Below are 27,752 nucleotides of genomic sequence, written 5' to 3' on the forward strand. Positions count from 1 at the left end.
CTACTATTACTAACGAGCTAACTAGTTAGACTAGTATTAATAGAATTTTAGTATATGGTAGCAGTAGTAAGAGTAGTATTTACATGATTAATACTAGTAGAAAAAGTACTGTTAGTATTACGACTTCTACTATTAACTATTACTAATGGGCTAACGAGTTCTACTAGTATTAATCATATTAATACTACTCTTACTACTACTCTTATACAGACAGTAATATTCATAATTATACTAAAAATCCTATTAATACAAGTCTAACTGGTACCATTAGTGCTGCTATTTTCCCTTTTACGAGTACTATTATTTCCAAGAAAAATGATCTTACTACTACTCCTACTAATTATACTCGTACTACTACTGCTACAATTATAAATTATGATATGATATAATTGTAATGGTAGTAGTAATTATTAATTGTTAATACTAGTCTAACTAGTACGGTTAGTGCTACTATTTTCTCCTTTTACGAGTACTAATGTAATTATTATTTTCTAATTAAATTAGCTTACTACTCTGAGTACTAATTTTACTTATAAGACCATTACTACAATAATCAATATTTGTAGTAGTAAGAGTAGTACAAGTAAAATTAGTACTCATAGTAGTACACTAATTAAATTAGAAAATAATAATTCCATTAGTATTCGTAGAAGGAAGAAATAGTAACACTAACCGTACTAGTCTTACTACTGCTGGTACAATTACTACAACTACTACTAGTAAGAACCATCCTAATATTCATTTTGCTTTTAGTATAAAGACAAATTATCTACTACAGTACCACTGATGATAATGACTTTGCTACAAATACTACTGCTAGTATTTATAATAATAATAGTATTTGTTACTACTATTTCTACCAGTATTAGCCATACTAATATGAATTCCAATATCTTTCCTACTACTGCTACTACCACCACTGCTATAAATATTAACAATACCAGTAGTACTATTACTACAACTATTACTATTAGTACTAAAGATCCTATTGTTAATCTTAATAATTATTACTAGTAAGTAGTAGTAGTAGGAGTCGTGAACTAATATTAATTTTATTAGAATAATGATCCTAATTGTGATTATAATGTGTGTGTGTGTGTGTGTGCCTGCAGGTGCAGCAGGTCTTGTACACGTATCTGGCCACCGAGTTTATCAGCACAGTGACGATCTACAACGCCGTGCGCCGGGTGGGGACCGTGCTCCAGGTCATGCACACGCTTAAATATTACTACTGGGTGGTTAATCCACAGGACCGCAGCGGAGTGATGCCTAAAGGCCTCGGTATGCACATGCACACACACTTGTAGTAAAAAATAGTCCAATGTAGTCACCTATTCAGTAGATTTTTATTAATTTTGCCGTTTTGGAAAATTTACCACGTCGTATTACCATCCTCAGGCTATCTTTACGTACAGAAGCACAGTGTCGCAATTATTATTATAATTATTATTATTATTTTTATTATTATAATCATCACCTCTGCCATGTGTGTTCGGATTATAGATGGTCCGAGGCCCGTTCAGAAGGAGATCCACGCTCTCAGAGCGTTCCTGCTGCTCTTCGTCAAGCAGCTCATTATGAAGGTGAAACACAAACACGCACACACTGCACACTCTTATCTTGTACAGTATATCTAAACACATTATACATTCAGCCATCATCAGAGTGTTGTTTGTTTTTTTCCACCGACACCATCTGCTGCCACGGTTTTTTCTATTAGTCTTAATTTACATATTGGTTTATTTGCTTGTGCATACAGACACACAACATAAAAGAAACTTTTTTTACTGCTATTAATACCACAACCAATAGTAATACTGATCTAAAACTCAACTTACTACTACTAACTACTAGATACTACAGAAAATGATAATAATTCTACCACTACTACTACTACTCCTACTTTGGGTACCATTAGTATTACTATTTTTACTAATATTAATACTACTCTTACTACTACAAATAATAACCCCAGTAATAATAGTTATTAGTACTATTAATTCTACTATTAGTAATAATGTGACAGTAATAACTGATAGTAATATTCACAATAATACTAATCTCACTGCTACAGTACATAAAATCTTAGTAATACAAGTCTAACTAGTACTATTAGTGCTGCTATGTTTCCTTCTATGAGTATTAATAGTACTATTATTTCTAAGAGAAATGATTTTACTAGTGTTTATTATATTAAGACTACTATTACTAAACTAATACTAATCTTGCTTCTAGTACAAATGGTTATCATAAGAATAGTCTTACTATTATTAGTACTAAACATACTATTATTAGTCTTTCTTCTAATGCAAATAAAAATTATCCTAGTAATAATATGCTTATGTAGTCTTACTATACATACTACTATAGTACTATACTTTTGTACACTTAATCTGGCTTTTAACACAAATGAGAATTCTGCTAATAATATTACTACTCTTATAACTACTAGTGCTTAACTTATAGCAATTATAATATTAATCGTGCTACTAGTACAAATAAGAATTATGCTTGAAATAATTACTGCTTTATCCACCAACAAAAGGTCAAGGTCAATACTAATACTGATCTTGTTTTTAGTACAAAAAATTATCCTAATAATAAAAACTCTACTATAGTAGAGTATAGTACTATATAAGTACTATAATTACTTTTACTTAAACTACTACTACTTCTAAACATATAATATTATTCTGCTTTTACTACAAATAAGTTATCAGAGTAATAACAGTCTTATTATTATTACTTTACTACTACTATTAATATTAGTAAACTTACGCATATTGCTTATATTTTGAATAAATTTCCTAGCAACAATTGTATTAACACTACTGTTATTACTACAGCTGCTACTGGTAATAAGTACTGATATTAAATTTGCTTCTAGTACAAATAAGAATTATCCTAGTCTTCCTACTACTACTACTACTACTCTTCTAACTACTAACATCAACAATAATAACAACATATACTAATAAGCATACAAATATTACTAATTACTACTACTCCTAATAATCTAACTACTATTACTACAACAGATCACCATTAGTACTATTACAATTACAACTTATCACTATTATTACTATAATGGTAATAACGCATTAAAAGAAATACTTGTGTGACTTGCAGGATTCAGGAGTCAAGGAAGATGAGCTGCAGAGCATCCTAAACTACCTGCTCACTATGCACGAGGTGACACACACACACACACACACACACACACACACACACACACACACACACACACACACACACACACACACACACACACACACTCACTCACTCACTCACTCACTCACACACACACACACACCTCTTCTAACAGTAACGTCACATGAACACACTGTGAGATCAGAATTTTTTTTCTTGGTCTTTTGTACTTTTTCTCCTCTAGATGGCGCCCAAGGTTTAAACAAAGTACAAAAATATATATTTTTCTTTCATCTGAGTTCAGGAATAATTTCTCTTTAATTAGTGATTTTTTTTGCTTCTGTCACACAAATACACACATTAATATAGGACTCTTGACTCTATTATCATTTCCAGAGTTTAGTAATCAGTGTGTTTGTTTTCACACACTTCTGTTCCTGCTCCTGCTCGGCCAGTCACGTCCACTCTTGTAAAATGAAAACACACCTAGTGACACATCTGATGGGATGTAGTGTATACTGTCTGATTAGCTGGAAGGTCCTGTCACTAGTTATTTCAACGATTATATAAAAAATAATTAAAAAAACAATCGTTTCTGTCTCATGGCGTAGAGTCTCGTTGGTGCGTTGTGTTTATATGAATGATCATCAGTTTGTTTTATCTCTCGTGTGTCTGTCTGTTGCAGGATGATAACCTGATGGACGTCCTGCAGCTGCTCGTGGCGTTGATGTCCGAACACCCAACTTCCATGGTGCAGGCGTTCGATCAGCGTAACGGCATCCGGTGAGCCAAACCCATCCTCGTCATGACGGAACTGAGATTTGATTTCGGTTTTAATAAGCAGACTCTCACGGGGATGGACATGTCCAACCTACCGGGCCAAGTCACACTAAAACGCTTAAAACGGAAAATTGTTGTAATATTTTTTTGATTTATCACACTCAACTTTACAAAAGATTTTAAGTAATAGATCATATAAATTTAGATAGATATAGTAAAAATAATAATTGTTGAAGTTGAATATGCACTTTAAAAATGATTTTACAAATAAATGTATTTTTGTCAGTGAATTTTATATTTATATATAGTAAGGATAAATTGATTTATAGGTTAATAGATTTATTAAAACATAGAATTATTTGTACTAAAATACCACTTTAAAAACTGTAAACTTTTCCATACAAATGTAAAATATTTTTTATATTACATTAAGTTAAAGATAAAAAAAGTAACTATGTTAATAGCATTTAACATGGTTTATAATTAGCGCTGCATAATTTAATTGAAATAATTGCATTGCGATTATTTTGAAACATATTGCGATTTAAACTGCGATATATGTAACTATTAAACGTACCATCATAAATTCAAAACATATTTATCGAGGCAAACAGCAAATAACGACAAAAATAAACTTTTAACAATAATTAGCAACGCAGACATTTTTAAAACAATGAAAAGATATTTAACATGACAAATTCTACATAAATTCCCAACTACATGTATATATTACCTGTAATAAATTGAAGCCATTAAATAATTGCACAGGTCCATATTGTGATAAAATAAAATAGTTTTTACATTTGTTAATAATAAATTAAACGATATAGGTATAGAGATACATTCTAATTTGTTTAAAACTAAGATAATGTTAAATAAACAGTGATGTACAGTATGAAGTAAAGAACGAAAAACCGACAACTTAAGTTTTTATTGTTGTATAGCTATTTCGCGACACCTCCGTTTCGCAGCACTAATGTGTTCCGAAGGTGTGTGTGTGTTTCTTCTTTTAAAGCTAAAGTGTAATTTAGCTGAAGTAATGCAGACTCTGGGTTAAAGGGAAACTCACAGGCTGCTTTTTGTTTTAATCCGCGCTGCGCATACTTTCCTTTATAGACGCGGAGTTAAAAGTTCAGGCTAGCGGGGGGCGTCTGGATCGCTCTGCGTGTAAAACCCCCAGCTATAATCTTCATTTTAGAGCTGACAACACCGATAAAAACACACTTCCATCACACACTTCCGTCGCACACTCGCCATCAGGAAGCAGGCAGGGAAGGTCTCGTTTGGGTTGGGGGCGGGGACGAGGAGAGAGAGTTCACTGAGGTTTAGAAGTCAAAGGAAAGGAAAAATGAAGAAGAAAGAATACAAAGTATATATTTAAAAAAAAAAAGTGAAAAAAGTAGATTAAAAATCATAAAATTGTTTTACGTCTAATGACAATTTTAAGAATAAAAAAAAAAAAACTCAGGTCAGATATATAATTTGTACAATAAAATTCTATAATTAAATTCATATAATTTTATCCAATATGGCAGAGGCATATTTTAAAACATTTTAATTTGTGCTTTCTTTCTTTTTTTCTTTCTTTCTTTTTTAATAAAGCACAAAAATGAAAGAAACTTTATATAACTATCAATTATCTAAAACATTAAAATAAAGATTTACTTTCCATTGTTTTTTACATTTAAAGACTAACATTATTTGAACATTGAAATAAAAAAAACAAATTTTTGTTTTTAATTTAAAAAACATTTTAGTCAAATAGTTTTTATTGTTAGTATTTAGTTTTAATATTAGTGTTTTGAAGTCTTTTAAATAAATAAAGGACATAAAATAAATAGAATATCCTATTTTATTTGTATCGATTAGTGATAAACCTGAGATCTGATTCTGATCTCCACTAAATGAGAAATAATGGAGAAAGAATAAAAAAACTACAAAATATAAAAATAATATGTTATTGTAATGTTATTTAGTCATTATAAAGAATAAAATATACAGCTGAAAATAAATAAGGAAACAAACACTGAGTACAAACATACTCTTAAAAAAAAAAAAAAAAAAAAAAAGGTACATTTTTGGAGGTGTATCCCTTCCCTTATTTGGTGTGTGTTAAGGTGATTTGTGCATCATTAGCAGTAAATTTGCCTTAAGGAGTATTTTTGTTAAATATTACACGGCGACCGTTTTGTATAAAAGGAAAACCAACATGTTTTTTTTTCCCTTTTATAATTTGGTGTGTAACAATATAAGGAACACCTGATATCATCATTTTTTTAACAAAGTGCATTTTTTAAGTGTGTGTATTTTAATACAGGGTCATTTACAAGCTCTTGGCGTCTAAAAGTGAGGGAATTCGAGTGCAGGCGCTGAAAGTCTTGGGTTATTTCCTCCGTCATTTACAGCCCAAGTAAGTTTCTCTCTTCATTTCAGCCTCACGCAGCCTCACGCATGCTCACTCACGTTCACTCCACAACCTTTGGAAAACTTTTAGAACAAAATCACACCCGCAGGACATGACACTTTCACTTTTTAGGTCTGATTATTCAGTAATAATAATGAGCTTTTAGTTATTATTTCACAAATGACCAGTGTTCACTTCAGTGGCTAATTCTAACCCAAAATGATGTTTGATGATGTCATTTCCTGTTTCAGGAGGAAGTCCGAGGTCATGCTGAGTCATGGTTTGTTTTCGCTCCTGACCGAACGCCTGCTGCTGCACGCCAGTCAGTTCTCCATGACCACCTACAACGTCCTGTTCGAGGTCGAGGACCGCTCATACTTTTATTCCTAAAAAGTGTTGAGAGAACGAGATTTAATTTACCTAATTTAACAGAATGGAAGGAAATATATACTCACCGATATTTACTACAATGATGAACACTGCTTAATGCCCCAAGTGCAAAAGCATTTACCCCTTAGTGCTAAATGATACACAGAAACAAAAATCACCTGTTTAAAATCCTTAACCCGATAAATACCCACTCACTGTTACTGGTATTGCCCCAGTTCCATAAATGTTCTCAAACCTCAGAACTAATATTTCCCTGACTTGCTTAATGCCCCTTAATACCACCAACAAAACCCAACATCCGCCTTAATGTTAGTGCCGGGCACAAAACAAATAGCCCTGTCATTGGTGAATTCCCCCAAACCAAACATAAACACCCACAAACACTGCTAAATACCCCCAACAGCAGACTGAGTAACATCATGTCAGTAACACCAGCTCAAACTTATATTTTCAGTTTTACTTAAGGCTCTGTTAATCCTGATTGATTGATTGATTATTTGTTGGTCCTGCAGGTTCTGACGGAGCAGATCTGCACGCAGGTGATCCACAAGCAGCATCCTGAACCCGACTCTACTGTCAAGATCCAAAACCCACGTAAGACCACACATCGAACACTACGCATCGCTGAGAGGAACCGTATAACTTAGACCTTAAACCAACACATGGAGCAGCGTCCTAACACACACTCGCTAAGGAGCAGTGTTAGCTCAGGAGGCTGAGGCTAACCGACTGACCGGAATCAGCGGTTCGATGCCCAGAGCAACCAGGTTGCCATTATTGGGCCCTTGAGCAAGGCCCTTAACCCTATCTGCTCCAGGGGCGCTGTATCATTATAACTACACACTCGTCACAATCCTAACACACACTCGTTATAACTACACACCCGTCACAATCCTAACACACTCTCGTTATAACTACACACTCGTCACAATCCTAACACACTCTCGTTATAACTACACACTCGTCACAATCCTAACACACACTCGTTATAACTACACACTCGTCACAATCCTAACACACTCTCGTTATAACTACACACTCGTCACAATCCTAACACACACTCGTTATAACTACACACCCGTCACACTCCTAACACACACTCGTTATAACTACACACCCGTTACACTCCTAACACACACTCTTAACAACCACGCATTATAATTACACACTTGCTACAGTCCTAACACACAGTTAGTACAACTACACATCCAGTACAACTACACACTCCTTACAATCCAAGCACACACTTGTTATAACTATACACACATTATAACGACACCCTTCTTACAATCCAAACACACACTCGTTATAACTATACACTTGTAACAACTATACACTCGTTATAACTACACACATAATAACTATACACTTGTTATAACTACACACATTATAACTACACACTTCTTACAATCCAAACACACACTTGTTATAGCTATACACTTGTTATAACTATACACCTGTTATAACTACACACATTATAACTATACACATTATAACTACACACATTATAACTACACACTTCTTACAATCCAAACACACACTCGTTATAACTACACACATAATAACTACACACTTTTTACAATCCAAACACACACTCGTTATAACTATACACTCGTTATAACTATACACTCGTTATAACTACACACTCGTTATAACTACACACTCGTTATAACTACACACTTCTTACAATCCAAACACACACTCGTTATAACTACACACTCGTTATAACTATACACTCGTCACAATTCTAACACACACTCAATATAACTCCACTCATTACAATTCTAACACACACTCGTTACAATCTTTCTTTGTGTTTTACAGCAAAATGAAAGTTTGATTAAGTTAGGTTTGTAAATGGGGAATGGAGACACACTCACTGCTTTAATTAAAGGCAGTTGAATTTCATGATACCCTTTTTTTCCCCTTCTATTCTCTTTTTTTTTAGTTTCTTTTTGTTCTTTTTTTTAGTTGCGCTTTAATCAGAGCAGAGCTGAGCTATAGAGTTACTGCAATCAGCTCAGGAGCGCCTAACGTTTTCCAGCACACAGAGCAGAATTATATTTCATTACATCCCATCACGCTGAGCGTCCTCTCATACACACACACACACACACACACACACACACACACTGCATTCACAGCTCACAGCTCCCCGTTTTCTCATTTCTGTAAGTTTTTCTTTGCCGTGTGCTTCATGTTGCGTGTCTTGAACCCACCATTGTGTTTAACAAAAGCTCTGACTTGCGGCTGTGTGAGGCGGTGTATATAATCACGCTACAGAGAATCACTGTTAATAAAGCGGGGAAAAAAAAAACACAGGAAAAAATGGATGGGACGTATGGGGGGAGGGGGGCTTCTTGATCACATATACAGTACGCATCATGGTGAGCTGAGTGATCGGATATTTGTTACGTGCAACAGTAATTTTTAAATAAATCTTTCATTTTTAAGTAGAAGGTTAGAAATTAGAGGAAAGTAAAAGAAAGTGAGAAGGTTCCTGGTTTGTTAATGTGAAACATTGTGCACGTGTTTCGTGAAGAGAGTAGTAATGGGTATTCAAACAAATGAAAAGACAAACAAACGAATAAATAGGTAATATATAATAATAATAGAATAAAATAAATCAAAATGATTGATCAATTAGATTGAATGCAAATGTTGCAAAGAAAAAAAAAATCAATCAATATAGTCATTAAATTAAAGGATTGTAAAATAAGATCACTTAAATAAACATAAAACAAATTCTGTTACATTTGTTAGACTAAGGCTTTTCTTTTTCTTTTCTTCTTTTTTTTGTTAAATCAGACACGTTTTCTCTCATGACGAGAGAAAAAACGTTACGTCATTTTAGTGATCCTCAGATTCAGTCTCTGTTTCAGTTTTTTTCACTCCCGACATATTTTTCTGATTTGATTCGGGTTGAAACCTCAAAATGCTCTTGATTGCAGTCTTTAGCGACGTCAGAACGAATTAGACAAACCCTCCTCCCTCACACACACACGTGACTGTTTTCTTTATGCTAAAACTCCGAGACAAACCAGGACCAAATGCAGAGAAAAAAAAAATAGCATAGCGGTAATTTTCCACTGGTAAAGCCTGAGTGAGTGTAATTTAACTGGGTAAAGTGCCGAAACACACATATATACACACACACACACACACACACACACACACGAAATTTAACCTCTTTACTTTAACAGAACAAGCTCTGACGTTGTCTAGATAACTCAACTAAACATGCAGTCACTTTACATTACACACACACGTGCACGCACACTCTCGCCATCCCTGCAGGATTCATCTTGAATCAGACCTTTTATTGTTTTTGACTCTTTTTTTAATTTATTTTGATTTATTTGCTCTGTTTAACTGCAGCGGTTTTCAGCCACTAATATTATGAAAGAAAATAAAATTGTTTGCTTTTTATAAATGAATTGTTGGCATGTGTGTGTGTGTATTTGCATGCAGAGATCCTAAAGGTGATCGCGGCACTGCTGAAGAATAGCGCGTCTCCTGAAAGCATGGAGATTCGCCGAGTCTTTCTGTCCGACATGATTAAACTGTTTAACAGCAGCGGAGAAAACAGAAGGTAGACAAACACGCACTTATTCTTGTACAAACACACCAGCTTGTATAAACACACACGCTACATTTGCAGTTTTTGTCAGGGTTAATCGTGCTGATGTTGGATTAAAAAAAAATAAATAAATACAAATAAAATAAAAAGAAAGAGAGGGAAGTTCTTGTGGAATTTTTTTTCTCAGAATTTACTCTAAATAAAAATCTAACTATTTCATTTATTAGTTTTTAATGTTGTATATAAAACATGCATTAAAACAAAATCAAACCGAAAAAAAAAACAATATTTTGCAATACCTGAACTACGAGTGAACACTAGTCGTGTACAAGTTAATAGGAATATGAGCGACAGATAAGTATTCTGCAAAACAAACATCAGTTAATACATTTTTAATAAGTTCAATTATTAGCCTGTAGTAATCAATGAATGATGAAATATTAACATCCTTAATTACAGTACCAAGATGTTTCCTATTTTAATGAGATCAGAAGGTTTTTCATTACTCACGACAGAAAAAGAGAGATTTAATAAGGGGGCGGAGCTTGCAGGAGGTACAGGTCAACATCTACATCTGTGCGAATCACTCCAGATATGCAGCTCATTTTTTCTATTTTTTAATAGGATTACTCGTACAAGCGCACTGCAGAGCTTCTACAGTGTTGTTTTAAATGCGCTGATATAATCTGATTAAATTTTGGGGTAACTTACAACTTAAATTGGGTATATACTCCAGTAACTGATCATAAAATATAATAAAATAATGTTTTTTAAAAAGGAGAAAATGTGAGGATATGTTTAACGTTTACAGAAAGGAGTTTCCAGTTTTAGCTAATGGTTTTGTTGTAACCATTAGGTTTTAAGATCATGCGTTTTGTCAGTACCAACCTGCTTTAACACTTCAAGAGGCAAAAAGTGTTGTTTCATTTTTACATATTAAATTACAGAAGATGTTGTGTATTAAATTAAAGAAATCTGCGCAAATGTTTGAGTGCGACAGGCTACAAAGTGGCGAAAGATACAATTTAAAAAATGGTTGTTAAGTAACAACCTCAGTAGCAACCTCATGTCCCCTCTCGTCTGTCCCACTTACTCTGCATTCAGCATCACCAGTATACTAATCATCGGCCTGGTCATCTGTAACCGTCTGCACCTGTTTCTCACTGGTTCATGCCTTAAGTTAAATATATATATTTTTTTATGCTTGAATGATTCATAGGTCACTGTAAAAACATTTCTCTGAAACCGCTCAGCTGGAAATGAAACACAAAAACTTGTCAAAAATGGAAGCCAAAATAGTCCCTTAATAAATTTGGAAAACCTTTTTTTAAGACTACAAAAAATCTGGATCTTTGGAAGCGCAATATGAAGCAATAGGAGGGGTCAAGACTTTTGCACAGCATCGTATTTGTTGTCGCAAAGCTGCATTGCAGTATGAATATTTTTTGTAGTTCATTTTGGTATAAAAAGCTTGGACACCATTTTAAGTCTTAAAAATTCTGTAGCTTAAAAATTGTAAGTCATGGTTTGGCTACTCCTGGCTGGCTCGCCATCTTTTAGATTTTTTATATCTAAAGTCTGCTTTCTGGCCAAAGTGCAGTGAGCGCTGTCTGTATATTTGTACAGATGTTTAATTAACCCTGTTATTCTTGAGAGCCAGAGCTACTTGAGAGATAGTCTTGAGAGAATGGCCGCTACTGATTCATACTATAAGGATATACATAATCTTATATACATATCAAATGTTAAGGCATAGTTTAGTGGGAGTTCTTCAATTGCTGTTATTTATGATAAATAATGTCATTAAAAAAATCATAAAAGAAAAACAGCAGACATTTATGAGAGAACTACTGACTGATTAATGAATGTAGCAAATATGTTCTTGCTAGTAACAGCGTGTGTGTGTGTGTGTGTGTGTAGGAGCCTCCTGCAGTGCTCAGTGTGGCAGGAGTGGATGCTCTCTCTCTGCTTTATAAATCCGAGCAACAGTGACGAGCTGAAGATCACAGAGATGGTGTACACCATCTTCCGCATCCTCCTCTATCACGCCATCAAGCACGAGTGGGGAGGCTGGCGCGTGTGGGTCGACACACTCTCCATCACACATTCCAAGGTCAGCCTACACACACACACACACACACACACACACACACACACACTTGTGTTTGTATTTTAAATTCTATACATTTTAATTATGATCTACAACATATTACAGTTAAATTTCTTTTTTTATATTTATTAATCAAGGTATATTTTATTTTTTTATATGTAACATTTTATATATAACGTAGATTGCGATTTGCTAATATTATCGGTGAATAATAAGGCAATAGACAATTGAAAAAAAAAAAAAAGTAGCACTTTCATATATTTGGCCAAAGGAAATACAAAAAAAAACAAACATTAAAGGCAACAAAATAATTAATATAAAAAAAAATCTAACAAAGCAAATTAATGGTGTTAATGTGATTATACGAAAACATTTCACAAATGTTGTGATCACACGTTAAAAATGAAAAATAATCTAAATTCCTTTTATTTATATATTTTAGTACTATGGATAATTGCATGATTTTTCAATATATAAGTATGATTTAAAGATTCTAAGTCAATAAACATGTTATGTTTGTAACCAGAAATTTGTTTATTATGTTTCAAATATTTTTAGAATTTTCTCCTTAAAATTCACCTTAGCATTTATTTATTTATTTATTTATTTATTCAGATAAATTGTGCATTTCATTATCTGACCTGTGCTTTTTTATTCCCTGTGTCGCAGAATCAAATTGGTCTGTGTGTGTGTTTGTGGGCCGGTAGAAAATAAGATTAGAGTTTAATACCACATTGTTTATGGCATCGTGATTGCTTTGAAATACCATGTGTGTGTGTGTGTGTGTGTATGTGTGGGGTGTGTGTGTGTGTGTGAGAGAGAGGGACTGAGAGAGTTTGTTTGTTTTTGGTGTTGAACTGTGGGCAACGGATTTTGGCAGTTACAGTGTGTGTGCTGCTCAAATCGACTAGACTGTGTCTTATTGTGGGCGATGACCAGCAGGGGGCAGAAGTGATCTTTAGTAGGAAGTTAATTTGCGCGCGTGTGTAAATCAGTCTTTTTCTATTCTCACGTCCTATCTTCTCATTATGACGTTTATAATGACTTGCATTTTTTATTATATATTTGTTGTATTTTATAAATGGCAATATTAAACATTTAATATCCTGTAATGAATGTTTACCTTATTAGACCCAAATATTTAGGTTTGTGGCCGAATGATTTTATTATAATCACCCATAAACATTACTAGGTGGTAATACTGATAGTTAAGTTATGTGTTCAGAATATTTATTAATGAGTGTTTTTAAATTGATTAGCTTTTCTACTCATTGTCTCAATTGTCTCATATTTTTGTGAAGGAAAAATCTCAACACTTAATGAACGAAATACTTCTTTGAGAATAGAAAGCCTTAACATACTTTAGTTTGAACTTTTATTATTGTATACAAATCTTAACTTATTGTTCAGTTGGTTATCTTAAATCTTATTATTCAGTAGCTATTATGAATTGTTTGGTAATTACAAAATAATTCAAAGGAACGTTAAAGCTCAGGAATGCAAAATTTACATTCGCATTCTGTAGCCCCACTAATAATTGTTAATTAAGTTTAAAACATAAATAATAAATAACCACATTAAAATCAACAATAACTTCTGTACACCAGAGAGCTAGTAGAATGTATTCTGATAAAACTTTAGCTGTTGTTAATCCTTCGATTTTCAAATTATTACTTATATGAAATCGTATTTCTTATTACTAATAAGTATGCCTTTTCATGGACTGGTTAAGGTGCTACAGTAAGTTTAAAATGAAAAGTGTAAAACGTATTTATTTGTACCCAGTAGTCTTTATTTATGTTTTAAGAGTTTAATTTGATTCTACAATGACAAGGTTATAAACTATAAAGAATCTTCTGTTTACTGCAGAATAAGATAAGTGTATACTAATCAAACCTTTTAACTTTAGCTATTAGAATGTATGTGGAATGTGATATTTGGATATTTAGAAAGTTAATTACATAAAAACAGCAACTTGGACTAATTAATATAAACTTTACAAAACTGTTTTGCAGACCAGAGGTACAGTTGGTTATTTTATGATGAAACTCTTTAGCTAGAGCTGTTATTAATCGATAAATTCTCACATTATTATAAAGTAGTATCTTAGTTAATTTGGTGCTACAGTGATTATAGATCTGCACCAAGTAGCATTTTTTTTTTGGAGATTAGTTTAAGAAAGAAAAACATGGTTTAGTGTACATCATTTCTATTTGTGGTGTAATTCATAATTTTTTATTGTTGTTGTTAATTATTCTTTACATATTTTCATATTGATCTTACCAATAGACAAAAGCGTACAAAACAGCTCCAGGGAATTAAGAGCTCGTGCCATCTCATGTCCGAAATTGAGTCTCAATTCACTATTCTGCTATTTATCAGAGTATTCTTTAACACCTTGTAGGTTTGGGATTATCATAGTGGTGGTAATTGGCAAAAAAAAGAAAAAATGAAAAGCTTTATTATGTGTAGTATTGAATAGAGAGATTGAATTTACATCTGCAAGTTGAAAGTTGATATTACTTTCAGAGTGTTATCACTATCCGTTCATTTCATTTAGAGGTAGTGTCATTCTTTACGCTCACATGACATTTCTTTTGTCTAGTGTTTGTGTTTTAAAATGTATTTCAAATTTTCAAAAAAATTCACTAATTAGAGTTTTAAATGCCTGAGTAATATCCTTATTAATGTGATGCCGTGTGTCTAGAAGATATTAACTTGATAGTGTTGTCCGTGGTGATGAGCGTTAGGTAACTATTGAGAGTTGTGTGTCGAGTGAAACTGCCATGTTATCTTATGGAAGAGAGGAATGATTGTAAGTAACTTGTTATTCAAGAATTTTTAAATGTTTAGATAGAATATATGTGATGGTTTTTGCCTTTATTGTCCCCCCCCCCCCCCCCACACACACACACACATTCACACACACTACCCTTTTTTTTTTGCTTCAGCAAGTTTAATTAGAATCAAATAATTAAAAATGATATAAAAATAATAACATCACACGTGACATCCGTGCTCTTTACGTTCGATCTCTCCTTTGTGCATGAGCGGAGTGTGTGATTGCTTTTCTCTCTATAATTGCAAAAAGATTAATGTCGCTCGTGTTCACATGCCGTGTGTGTGTGTGTCTGTGATACATGCATCTGCTATAAGAGGAGGGAAAAAAAGAGCAAAAGAAACTCAATTGCAATTTTATTGTGCAGTGTGATAGATTTCCTGCCAAGTCGGGAGCAGGAGAGCTGTTTGTCACTGTAACACTCCTGCTCACAGCTGCGTGTGTGTGTGTGCGTGTGTGTGTGTGTGTGTGTCTAAGAGAGGGAATGTGCGAGTTTCTAAATGTGTACACTGTGTATATGTGTTTCACACAGGGATGTTTGTGTATGTGTACACTAATTATATGTGTGCATATACAGAGAGTGTGCATGGCAGAGGTGTGTGTGTGTGTTTGGGATGAGCTTTGTGAGGGAATCTGTAGATGTGAAAAAGTGTCTGTGTGTGTTAGAGAGAAGTGTGAGGTTATGATCTTTGTATAGTGTATTGTATAGTAGTTACGGGGAGTTTTATGTAAATAATTGTATTATTTTAATAGTATAATTAAATTTACACCTTTTTTTTCCCAATCACATTTTAAGTAAGTAAAGATGAGAAATTCCTTTAGAAAATACTAAGAATAATTTGTAATTGTATTGTTGAAAATTGAAATTGAATTTTTCATTTAGTTTTGATTAATATAACAGATTTTTTTAGGTTTATTTCACCTTCGTTTTTTTTTTTTGTTAATTCTTTCATGAAACATGAAGACTAGATTTTTTAAAATCTAGTTTGTATAGTAATTTTTTATTTAAAATATCAAAAAAAGGGACAGTATCTAGAAGAAATAGTCTAGTTTAGATAACATATTAATAGATTACAATAACAATTAGTCTACGCTTAAAACTACTGTTAAATCATCCAAGAAAATAAAACTTAAATCCATTTTGAATGAATTAATAGCAGATTTTCTCATTTATTTATTTGGTCTAAGTCATAAAGTGCATTTCTAACAGCAAAGGTCACTTTATAAAGTGTGTGAAAGTAAAGTGAACCTCAATAAAAAATAAATGTAAAAATACCTGCAACATTCACTTTAGAACCCATTTTTATGTTAAATATAATATATATATTATATATATATTATATATATATATTATATATAACGGGGGAAAAACAAAGCACAAAAAGAAATGCAAAGTAAAAAGGTTATTGAAATAGTCTGATATAATTATAACAACAATAATAATAATTATAATGATAATAATGTTACTTTTATTTGCATTATTCAGATTCTACCAAAGATTGGTATTTTTACTAATTATTTGTTACACTTTAAGTAAGCAAGCATGACCAAACTAAAAATCATTTAAAATTGCAAAAAATAATTAATTACATAAAATAAAAAATAAAAAAACGTAGCAATAATTTCTAATATTCCTTTTCTAATCTTTCTTTTTATTTTTCTCCATGATGTAGAAAAATCAATACTATTTTTTCACAAATATAAAACATTACAATTACAATTAATATTGCTATTTTTACATATCAGAAATTGTCTTGTTTTGCTGGCAGATGTTTTTGCTTTTGAAAGAAATATACATGATTAAGAAGCGATTAAGCTTGAGCTTATTAAATATACCTAGGCATAATTAATGGGTTTGTAAGGATTTCATAAAGAGAAATATTCTATAGCCCGATCTTTATTTAAGATGATTTAACACACTTTCTGCAGTGTTAAGCAGGTGATTGTTGAATGAAGTTTACGTTTATATGTGTATTTGCTTCAACTTGTAGTAAGTTGTTCCAGGAGCCTCAGGGTTAAGTGTAAATGCTTTCATTATCAAAGTTTTTTAATCAGTCAGGTCATTACACCGTTGGCTGTTATGAATCATGTGATTATATACTTTCACAGTTTTTAAATTCCTAAATGTGGTCACTTTGCTCCTGTTTTTTTACAGTGTGGTTGATTTTATATGATGTAAAGGGCGCCAATATTTCCAGTCTGTATCGAGTTGAGATACAGCAAAGATGAGATAAAGGTTCAGCTGGAGTGTGTCAGTTATTTATACAGTAACTGTGTATGAACAGTTATAAGTAACATAAAGCTAGCGATATAGCATAATCAGCGAGTTTTACATTCATTCACTACTGCAGGAGGAGATGTTAAGGGCTGTGTAATGAGTATTGTAAATCGCTTTCCTGCATATCTTGTAGTTCGTCTACACAGACTGAAGCGTATCGTTCAGTGAAACACTGTGTCTGTAGACGCCATTGATTTTCACAGTGGCCTTTAGCTAATCCAATTACGCCGCGCGCCGTTTCACTTTAGTTCTGCGGCCGCTCGCTTACTTATCGATCTGACCGAGACTCACTGCTCACATCAGACGCGCAAAACCCTTTATGTTACAGTAAAGAACTGAAATGTATTGCTGTAATAAAACCAAAGGTACCACCACATATAAAATTGCTCATAAATAATAATAATAATAATAATAATGGTATTAATAATACATGCATATTTAATATTTTTTATAATGTATATCTTTTTTATATATACATGCACACAGATCTGAAATTTTGTAAAGTAAAAAGTATTTTTATAACTTGCATTTATTACTGCTTACTCTAAAAAATGTTTTTCTGTGTACAAGTGTGTGTATAGCTTTATTTTTTTATATAAGGTAATGTGGTTCTTTATTGCACCCTATTGAACAGCATAAATACTCAAGTACTATATATTTACACAGTGCCAAAATGTATACAGAATGTCTACAACTGTACTCTTTCGTGCAACTTTTATATTAAATCCAACTTAATACTTTATATAATAAAACTGCATACTTTATTAGTGCTAGAAATCTTGCTTAACATATCTATTTTAAATCTGTCTAATGATATGCTGTATATTACAATGTAAAAACAAGTACATACCCATGTTAAAGTACACAAAGGAGCTTATACAGTATAAAGTCAGATATGGTCAAGTTCTGGATAATATACTATTATACTTCATAATTAAATTAACAATATTGTAATAAAATGTACTCAACATGAAAGCATTTCATAGCTTTTACATCTGTACAGTATGTGAAACAAACTATAATAAATTAACTATTATTTATTGAATATTAACAATTTTAACATGTAAATCGTATATAAATAATCAATTCAAGACCCTACATACGCTATACATCCGTTTACATTCCGCCACATATCATTGTTTGTAAACCGTTTTATTATACTACAGTATATGTACTATATAATACTATAATTATTTAATATTGGTATTATGTATAATAAAATTTAACACCAATTCTGACAAAATCTAACAGAAAACTATGCATTATTATAAATTATTATTAGTATTGTATTGTAACTATTTTTACTACTAAAACAACCTTCGTGCATAACTCCTGACTCTATTTTTGTTTATATATATATATATATATATATAGTGTAGAATATTTAATTTAGTAATGGATATAATTAAATTTGACCCAAGCCTGTACAAAGCAGCATGAAATTTTTTTTATTATAGTTGAATATAATAAAAATAATAAAAGAATGAAATATGTCCCACAAGAAGCATCTTTTACAATACTTTATATACTACTGGCTATGAAATCATTAAGAAATATATATATTTTTAAATGTTCTTTTTATATAAACCATATGTATAGGTACATGTACAGTACAAGAATAATACTTTTTGTGTGTATATAGTGTATGCAGTTTTACAATTTAACATCCTAAACACTAGCCTATACATCACTCGTATGTGTTTATATTGTTGTACAGTACCAGATTTAGTACTTTTCTATTTGTTAATACAATAAATGGTTAATAATAAACAACATTTACATACAAATCTGTAAATAAAACTCACGTCACTATGGATAAGAAGCATGCATCAATGTTGGTGTGAAAAATCTATTTGTATGTTGTGTTGTACAGCACATATAAAATGAATTCTCAATAATAATAATAACGATGATGGTGATGGTTTAAGTATTAAGGATTGTTGTTAGTCTAGCTGTAGCATAGACTGGATTGGAGCGGAGTAACCTCGGACACACAGCGCACCTCTGAATGGAGTGATTATGCAGCCGAGTAAATTATATTACACACTAATAAAATAAATGTCACGCTTTTTGCTTCACATCACTCCTTTTCTTTCCCATCATGCCCCTGTGTAAAGATGATTTGCAGTACACCGCCTGATCGGAGCGTCAGTCCGGCTGATATCACCACGCTGCTCACGTCACCAGATTCCGTTTTTGTTTTTTTGCCCCCCCAAACCAATCCCACTCCCGAGCTAAATGGGTTGAAATCGAATTAGGTTGACTGTGATGTGTCGCTCACTACACTGCTGCATTGGTACAGGGCTCCCCCCCCCCTTTTTTTTCCCAGGAGTAATTTGATCTCTGCAACACACACACACAGGCTCTGTAGGATGCTTTTCTTATGACGTAGAAAATTTTAAATAAGTGAGGTCACATTACTTCGTTAGGGCAGGGAAACAGGCAAGCGACTCTAAAAAAAAATTCCAATCTCCGTGCCGGTTTAAATCGTTATGAAACGCAACAGTAAATCAATACTGAATAACTCGCTCAGTATCATGGTGTTACAGGAACATAATCAACGTCTACTGTATGTTGTGTGATAAAGTGGAGTGACTGTTACTTTTTATTCCATATTGAAGTGCTTCATTCCTTTTATACCAAAGCAGCATCGCTAAACATCGTACATTTTGTTAGTTTATATATAGAAAAATAACTTTAAAGCACTAATCTTGTAGATCAGTTTATACAGTGAGGATCTTATTTAGACGTCCTGGTTACTATAGAAACAATAACATCAGAGCGGGTGCCTAAATATAAACATATAAATGTTTGAATTACAGCCAGAACTAGTGTGTGTGTGTGTGTGTGTGTGTGTGTGTGTGTGTGTTTGCTTTTATAGGAAATGAATCAGCACCATTCCAGCTCGGGTCGACCCATATGTTTTTGTTTTTTTCAGGGCCGACGCCAGTTATTAGTAAGGAAATAAAGTATAAAGATAACCACAGCAACCCTGAAAATCTTTGTGTCAAAATTTAAAATAACACAACAATTTGTTGAAATGCCTTTAGGCATGTAACTAAAGGATTAAAGTTAAAGTTTTTAACATTATCTTAAAATTTTTTTAAAAAGTGAATCGAGCAGGATTCAGCTCAATTTATTATGATGTTAACTGAAATTTTTTTTTTTGAAATAAAACAAACAAACAAACAAACAAAATTGGTCTCTGAAGGTTTATAAAATAAATCAAGTAAAATTTAAGCTGAAATAGTAGAACGTACTACTTCTGTGGGACTAGTATTAAATGGGTTTAAAATATATATACACTAATCTCTACAATGTGAACAGTGGATGTTGGGAAGTACAGTATCTGCTACTTATGATGATCTGTAAAGCTTCATAACGGCTCTAATCTGAGGTGCTGGTTGTTAATTGGTGATTTCTGAGGCTGGTGACTCTAAATGAACGTCTCCTCTGCAGTAGAGGTTAGGTTTGGTCTTGCTTTCCTGGGAAGGTCTTCATGAGAGACCAGTTTCATCATCATGGTGCTTGATGGGTTTTGCAAACGCACTCGACACAATACTGTTCTTACAAGAACTGTTCGGGAACAGCTGACCTTCGGATTTTAGGATAACAACTGACTGTACTGTACATAATGCTTCATAGTTTTTGAATATACAGTATTGTTCTAGAATATCGGAAATAAATCGCTACACAAAAAAGGCGTGTCCAAGGCAACTTTTGGCTTGTACGCAGTATGACGATGTCGATGTTTTATAACATTATATATTGGACTTTCTTTATCTTACCTCCTAAATAAACCAGATTTTATAGCACCACCTACCTAGGCAGCCTAGAACAAAGGGCTAACGTAAAAAGTCTACAATAAATACTGTGTAAAATTATCATCATCTTATTTGTTTACATTGTATTTGTGTGTATGATGTCCGTGTCCAGAAATGCTTTTGACAGAGGAGTGAACAGAAAAAATAAAAACTCAGAGAGAAGAAAATATTGTTCAGCTTGATAGATTGAATGTAGATTGGCATTTTCAAGTAATAATAATAATAATATATTAGTATATAAAAAATAATACATATTATATGTTAACAACTGCACTTAAAATTTATCTCTGTATTCATATGCTTTTTTAAATTTGTAGGATTTCATTATATTTGTGCATGAAATATTTACTGTAATTATTATTATGAATTGCTTTCTATTTATGTATATACTTAACAGTAATTAGTATTCATGATATTGATTATTAGGAACGCTGGTGGTTTATTGGTTATTAAAAGGTTATTTGTCATCTAATTCCGTGCACTCTGACAGATCTGTCACTCGAGCCAGATAAGATGATGTAATATCGATATAGCAATAATTAATCATGTCACGTTACCGATAGTAACGATATTGTGATATTATTTTGTAATATTTAAATTGAAAGCAGCACATGCGTTACTGTGTGTTTTATGAATTTGTTAAAAATACATTTCCACATTTTTAGTGCTAAGTGCTTAAATCTTTTATTATTTTTGTTTATTTATTTATTTGTTGAAAGTAGTTGGAAGTATTTAAAAAATCTTGAATTTTTTGGTCAAATATAGAATAAATTTGTATATTCCCACATTTTTAATGCAACACTAATTTTCTTTAATTGCAAAAAAATTGTGATCGATGCAGTTTTTTCTTGAGAATCGTTAAAAGTTTTTTCCGCCAGTCATATCATGCATCGAAAAACTTAAAAATAAAGTAAAAAGAGCATTTAAAGAGACTAAAATGAAGTTTTAATTGCATTGTAATGGTTTCAAAACTGTTAGTAACACAAACAGTGAGACACACACACACAGAGAAATGATTCCAGTATGAAATTCCGCTCGCATGAGTATTTAGCAAAAAAACTCCACCGCGTCGCTTTAATGTCTAAATGTTAGACGTCAAATTAGGCGTGATCTAATGGGCATGCTAACGTGGTGATTTGCAGTTTAAAGGGCATCCGTGCACTGAGACACACACACACCCACACACACACCTACAGTATGGATTACCAATCACGCCCGCGAGAAGATTAACGACCTGCCTGCTAGCACGCTAATTTAGCACAATAACCGCAAATTAATTACAAATAATCAGGGGCTTTCTGCTAAATGCAAATGTCCGTCCGTGTGTGAGTGTGTATGTGTGAGAGTGTGTGTGGGTGTGTGTTCTCCTTCTCCCAGCAGTGTGTTTGACTTTCTGTCTGTGTTTTGTGATAAATGGAGGGTTGTAAATGAGATGGGCTTTGCCAAACCGTCTGCTGCTAATTGGTGCCCGAGCGTGAATCGACCCTTTTCTTTTTTTTCCCCTTTTTCTTTCCTCCTCCCTCTTATTTCGCCGTGTGATTGTTCATAGAGACATTTCCGCAATAGGTTACACTCATTTGTCAGTGTAACTGACTGCCTGCCTGCGTGCCTGTGCGCTGTCCCCGGGTGCATTTGTGCGGTACCGTCAGGGTTTATCGAGCCGCTTTGGTTAGTTTCCTCGCACTTCTTTTTCTTCTTCTTCTCTTATCCCTCCTTTCCTGAGCGTCAACTTCAGCAGGAGCTGGTGCTCAGGGCTTCTCCTGTACACTGTAGAGACGTGTTAGGTCTAAACATTGCTCCCACTGAAACACACAGACTGAATTTGATGATGATGATATCATTATCTGCTTTACTGCAGCGACCAATCAGCAGCTTTGCTTAAACTTACGCCCCGGCTTAAGCTCGTTAGGAAAGGAGGTAAATACAGGAGGAGTGGATTTGCTAAAAAAAAAATAAATAAAACACGTCTTTTCTCGTGTCACTGCTTTAATGCTGGCGACTCCTGTGCAGGAAGCAGCTTTCTCTTTCTCTTCCCCGCCTTCACTGTGTTTAATTCATCAAACTTTACGCCTTTAAATATTTACTGTTGTTCATTCTGTTCTTCATTTCTTTTCTCCTTGCACATTTCTTAGTTTTTTTCCTTGAAGGAAGTTTTTCTCTTTTCTTTCTTTTCTTTCTTTCATGTTTCCTTTCCTCTCTTCCTTACTGTTTTTTTTATTTTCTTGTTTTTTTCTTTTTTGTTTCTTCTAACTTTCCTTTCCTTTCTTTCTTTTCCTTTCCTTCACCAGCATTTCTTTCTAGTGTCACCCCATTTTTCTTCTTTTCTTCTTTCTTTGCTTTCCTACTTTTTTCTTCTTTCTTTTCATCCTACCTTGCTCATTTCTTTGTTTTTTCCCTTCTCTTTTCCCGTTCTCTACCATCTTTGCTTTCCTTTTTTCCCTTTCTCAGATTTTTGTCCCCCCTTCACTATTTTCCTCCATTTCCTCCCTCTATGATTTATTATTCATTTTCCTTCCTTCCTCCCCTCCCCTCCCTCATTTATCTTTTTTCTTTCTTCTTTCATTCTTTCCTCTCTTGTTAATTTTTCTTCTTTATTTTCTTCCATTTACCTTCCAAGCTTTATTTTTTACTTTTTCTCCTTTCTGCCTCACTTGCATTCTTCTTTATTTTTTCCCCTTTCTTCTTTTATTTAATTTCTTTAATTTTCTTGATTTTTTACTCATTTACTAAGTTCTTTCTTCAGTTTTTTCCCCTTTATTCTTTCCTCTTTTACATTTTTTTTCTTTCCTTTTTTTCCTTACCTCAATTAGCATTTTTTGTCCTTCTTTCTTTCATTTTCCTCTCTTATTCATTTTCCTCCCTTCCCTCCTTCCTCACTTACATTTTTACAAATTTTAATTCATGAATTCATTCATTTATTTCTTCATTCTTTCCTCATTTACCTTCTTATTTCCTCAATTATTCCCTTCCTTCATTCTTTTCTATTTGTGTTTTTTCTTTGTTCATTCATTTGTTTATTCTTTTCATTCTTCTTTTCATTCTTCCTTCTGTTCTTATTAATTTTCCTTCCTTCCTCTATTCTTTCCTTCCTCATTTAATTCTTCCTCATTTTTTACTTTCCTATTTCCTATGTTATTTATCTTCTTCTTTCCTGCTTGCTTTGTTTCTCCCTTCATTATTTCCACTTTTTCTTTCTTCCATTATTCCTCTGTTTTTATCATATTTCGTTTGTTTCTTCCATTCTAAATGCTGTTTTTTCTTCATCTTTTTATTTCTTTAGAAGTCTACTCTCTCAGAGGTTTCTGTTTGGCCCATAAATAAAATAGCATGTTTAACAAACATGGTGTACAGATCATGTGACATTTTGTAATAAAGTAACTTTTAGTACATGGTTGTAAACCTTGTAAATGGCTGTTTAGTGATATTAATTGGAATATGATGCTCTTTAAAGGAAGTGCTTGTACTGGTCCTATTGGTCCCACTGGCCTGATCAGTAGAGATCCACAGTGATGTTCAGTTAGCTGTTGGTTGGTTTTGTCTTTTCTAGTGTTGTATCCTACACTTGATGATGATGGGAAGTCCATTTCTTTTTGCAGGTCACCTTCGAGCAGCACAAAGAAAGCTTATCCCATGTCTTCCACGAATACCAGCGAATGGGTTCCAACGGCGCCGCTGAGATCAGAACTGTATCCGGGACGAGCGGAAACAGTGAACTTAATGCAGAATTACCAGAAACACCACTAGAACCACCATCCACCATTATCGAGCTAAATGTGGAAGAGCAAATCTGTGGAGAACATGATGACCACGAGGAAAGAGCGCAGGTCACCGTTTCAAACATCTTGGCCAGAGCTGACGAAGAGGACGAGGAAGGAAAAAGTGAAGGCTCCGTTCAGAAGAAACACAATGAAGGTGAATCAGAGGCACCTAAAGAGATACAAAAGAGTAAGGAAAGCAATCAGGAAGTAGACGGAGGAAAGGATAGAGAAGGAGAAGATGTGGAGGAAAAGACAGACAAAAATAAAGTGGGTGGTGAAGACACGAGTGAAGCAGTTGATCAAAAAAGCTTAGAAGCAAAAAGCCAGGAAGTGGAAACTGATCAGAAAGCCAGTGTAGAGAAGATCTTGGTAAAAGAAGAGGATAAAATCAGAACTGAAGATGGAACAGAAACAAAGGCTGATTCTGGTGAAGGATTAAAAGAATCAGGACGAAGTGAGACTGAGAAGAAAGAGGCTGTGACTCCGGTTCAAGGAGATGAGGAACAGGAGGAGAAGTCGTCTGAGACGTCTGAAGAGAGCCCCAGTGCAGAAAAGGCTTCAGACATGGAGGTGAGCCCTAGCACAGAAGTGGTCCAAAGTGCAGACAAAGCTACTAGTGTCCAAGAAAGCCCTAGTTTGGAGACGACCTTTAACTCGCAGGAGGTTCCTAGTGTTCAGGAGAGTCCTAACGGGGATCTGAGCCCCAGCACGGAGGAGGACTCAAGTGCACAAGAGGCCCTCAGTGCGGAGGAAAGCTCCAGCAAGCAGGGGAGCCCCAGTGTGGAGACGGACCCTAGCACAGAGAAGAGCCCGAGTACTCAAGAGGTCTCTGGTGCGGAGGTGAGTCCCAGCACACAGCAGAGTCCTAGCGTCCCAGAGAGCCCCAATGCAGAGAGAGGTTTAAAGCCCAAAGAGGTTAAAATCGCCAGACTTGATGTCTCCAGCGTGGCCATAGACACAGAGCGACTGGAGCTGAAAGACATGTCAGCTGCTGTAAGTTCATTTTACTTAAATTATGCAAATGCTAGTTAGCATGTTAGCCAAGACTGGATGGAATCATACACTAACCATAATATAACACTGTGCTAAAGCTATGATTTGCTAACACGGTGCTAAGTATGACTGCTGTATTTTTGTAAAAAATTGTCCCTGTGGCTTTATTATTATAAATGATATTTTATAATAATAATAATGTTGTTTGTGGGATGCTAACATTATACAATGCTAAATCTATGGGCAGTGGTTCTAGAGCATGTCTAGTTGTGGTTCTAGAGCATGTCTAGTTGTGGTTCTAACATTTAGACACCCCAGAGACAGGTTGGTGTAGCATGGGAACATTATATTTTTTTTTTGCTTTCTTTTTGCACAGGCACACTTGTGGTTCTAGCACAGGGACAGTTGTGGTTCTAGCACAGGGACAGTTGTGGTTCTAGCACAGCGACAGTTGTGGTTCTAGCACAGGGACACTTGTGGTTCTAGCACAGGGACAGTTGTGGTTTTAGCACAGCGACAGTTGTGGTTCTAGCACAGCGACAGTTGTGGTTCTAGCACAGGGACATTTGTGGTTCTAGCACAGGGGCACTTGTGGTTCTAGCACAGCGACAGTTGTGGTTCTAGCACAGCGACAGTTGTGGTTCTAGCACAGGGGCACTTGTGGTTCTAGCACAGGGACACTTGTGGTTCTAGCACAGGGACACTTGTGGTTCTAGCACAGGGACACTTTTGTGGTTCCTGCACAGGGACACTTTTGTGGTTCCTGCATAGAGACACTTGAGGTTCCTGCACAGGGACAATTGTGGGTTCTTGCACAGGGACAATTGTGGGTTCTTGCACAGGGACACTTGAGGTTTCTTGCACAGGGACACTTGAGGTTTCTTGCATAGGGACACTTGAGGTTCCTGCAAAGGGACATTTGTGGGTTCCTACACATGGACACTTGTGTTTTAGCACAAGGACTATCCTGGTTTTTGCACAGGGACGCTTATCATTTTAGCATCGGGACTCTTGTTGTTCTATCACAGGTTAGTTGTGAGAGACATTTTTGGTTCTAGAACATTTGCGGTTCTTGCACAGGGACTTTAGTGGTTCTACCATAAGGACAAATGTTGTTCTAGAAAATATGCTCTGGCACACACTGGTGTGTGTTGTAATTTTATGACAGGGGTATTAGTGGTTGCAGTAAAAGGACAATTGAAATTCGACCATAAGACCAAGTGTGACTCTAGAACCTATGTTATGTGATTCTATAATAAAACAGTTGTAAATGAATAACATGCTCTGTTGTGGTTTCAGCACAGTGACAGTTGTGTCTAGACAAAAGCTTTGCTGTGGTTCCATCACAGGGATAGCTGTGGTTCTAGCAGAGAGACAGTTGTGGTACTAGAAAATGCTTTGTTGTGGGTTTTTATTCCTTTTATCTCAAAGCTAGCTTACGTGGTTCTGCAGGTCGGAGGCCAAAACCAAGCAGGAGCCAGCACATCTGCGCAGAACAGAGACGGTTCCTCGTCCCCCTCTCGTTCCAGCATGTTCCGTATCCCGGAATTCAAGTGGTCTCACATGCATCAGCGGCTGCTGACCGATCTGCTGTTCTCCGTCGAGACGGACCTGCAGATGTGGAGGAGGTGAGTTGCAGGAGTTGT

At 34.3% G+C, this 27,752-nt stretch overlaps 1 protein-coding gene across 1 annotated transcript in view; it reads left to right on the forward strand.

The window, feature by feature from the left end:
• Positions 1-27,752, forward strand: part of lrba (LPS responsive beige-like anchor protein) — a 225,622-nt gene that overhangs the window by 26,296 nt on the left and 171,574 nt on the right. Inside the window, exons 13-23 of the mRNA XM_053479877.1 lie at positions 1,113-1,281; positions 1,504-1,583; positions 3,130-3,192; positions 3,836-3,933; positions 6,248-6,340; positions 6,586-6,694; positions 7,237-7,318; positions 10,196-10,316; positions 12,225-12,417; positions 24,952-26,106; positions 27,559-27,734. Coding sequence (XP_053335852.1) covers positions 1,113-1,281; positions 1,504-1,583; positions 3,130-3,192; positions 3,836-3,933; positions 6,248-6,340; positions 6,586-6,694; positions 7,237-7,318; positions 10,196-10,316; positions 12,225-12,417; positions 24,952-26,106; positions 27,559-27,734 — 2,339 coding nt within the window. The remainder of the gene's footprint in view (positions 1-1,112; positions 1,282-1,503; positions 1,584-3,129; positions 3,193-3,835; positions 3,934-6,247; positions 6,341-6,585; positions 6,695-7,236; positions 7,319-10,195; positions 10,317-12,224; positions 12,418-24,951; positions 26,107-27,558; positions 27,735-27,752) is intronic.

This window comes from Clarias gariepinus, chromosome 20, assembly GCF_024256425.1.
Source record: "Clarias gariepinus isolate MV-2021 ecotype Netherlands chromosome 20, CGAR_prim_01v2, whole genome shotgun sequence".
NCBI classification, from domain to species: Eukaryota; Metazoa; Chordata; class Actinopteri; order Siluriformes; family Clariidae; genus Clarias; species Clarias gariepinus.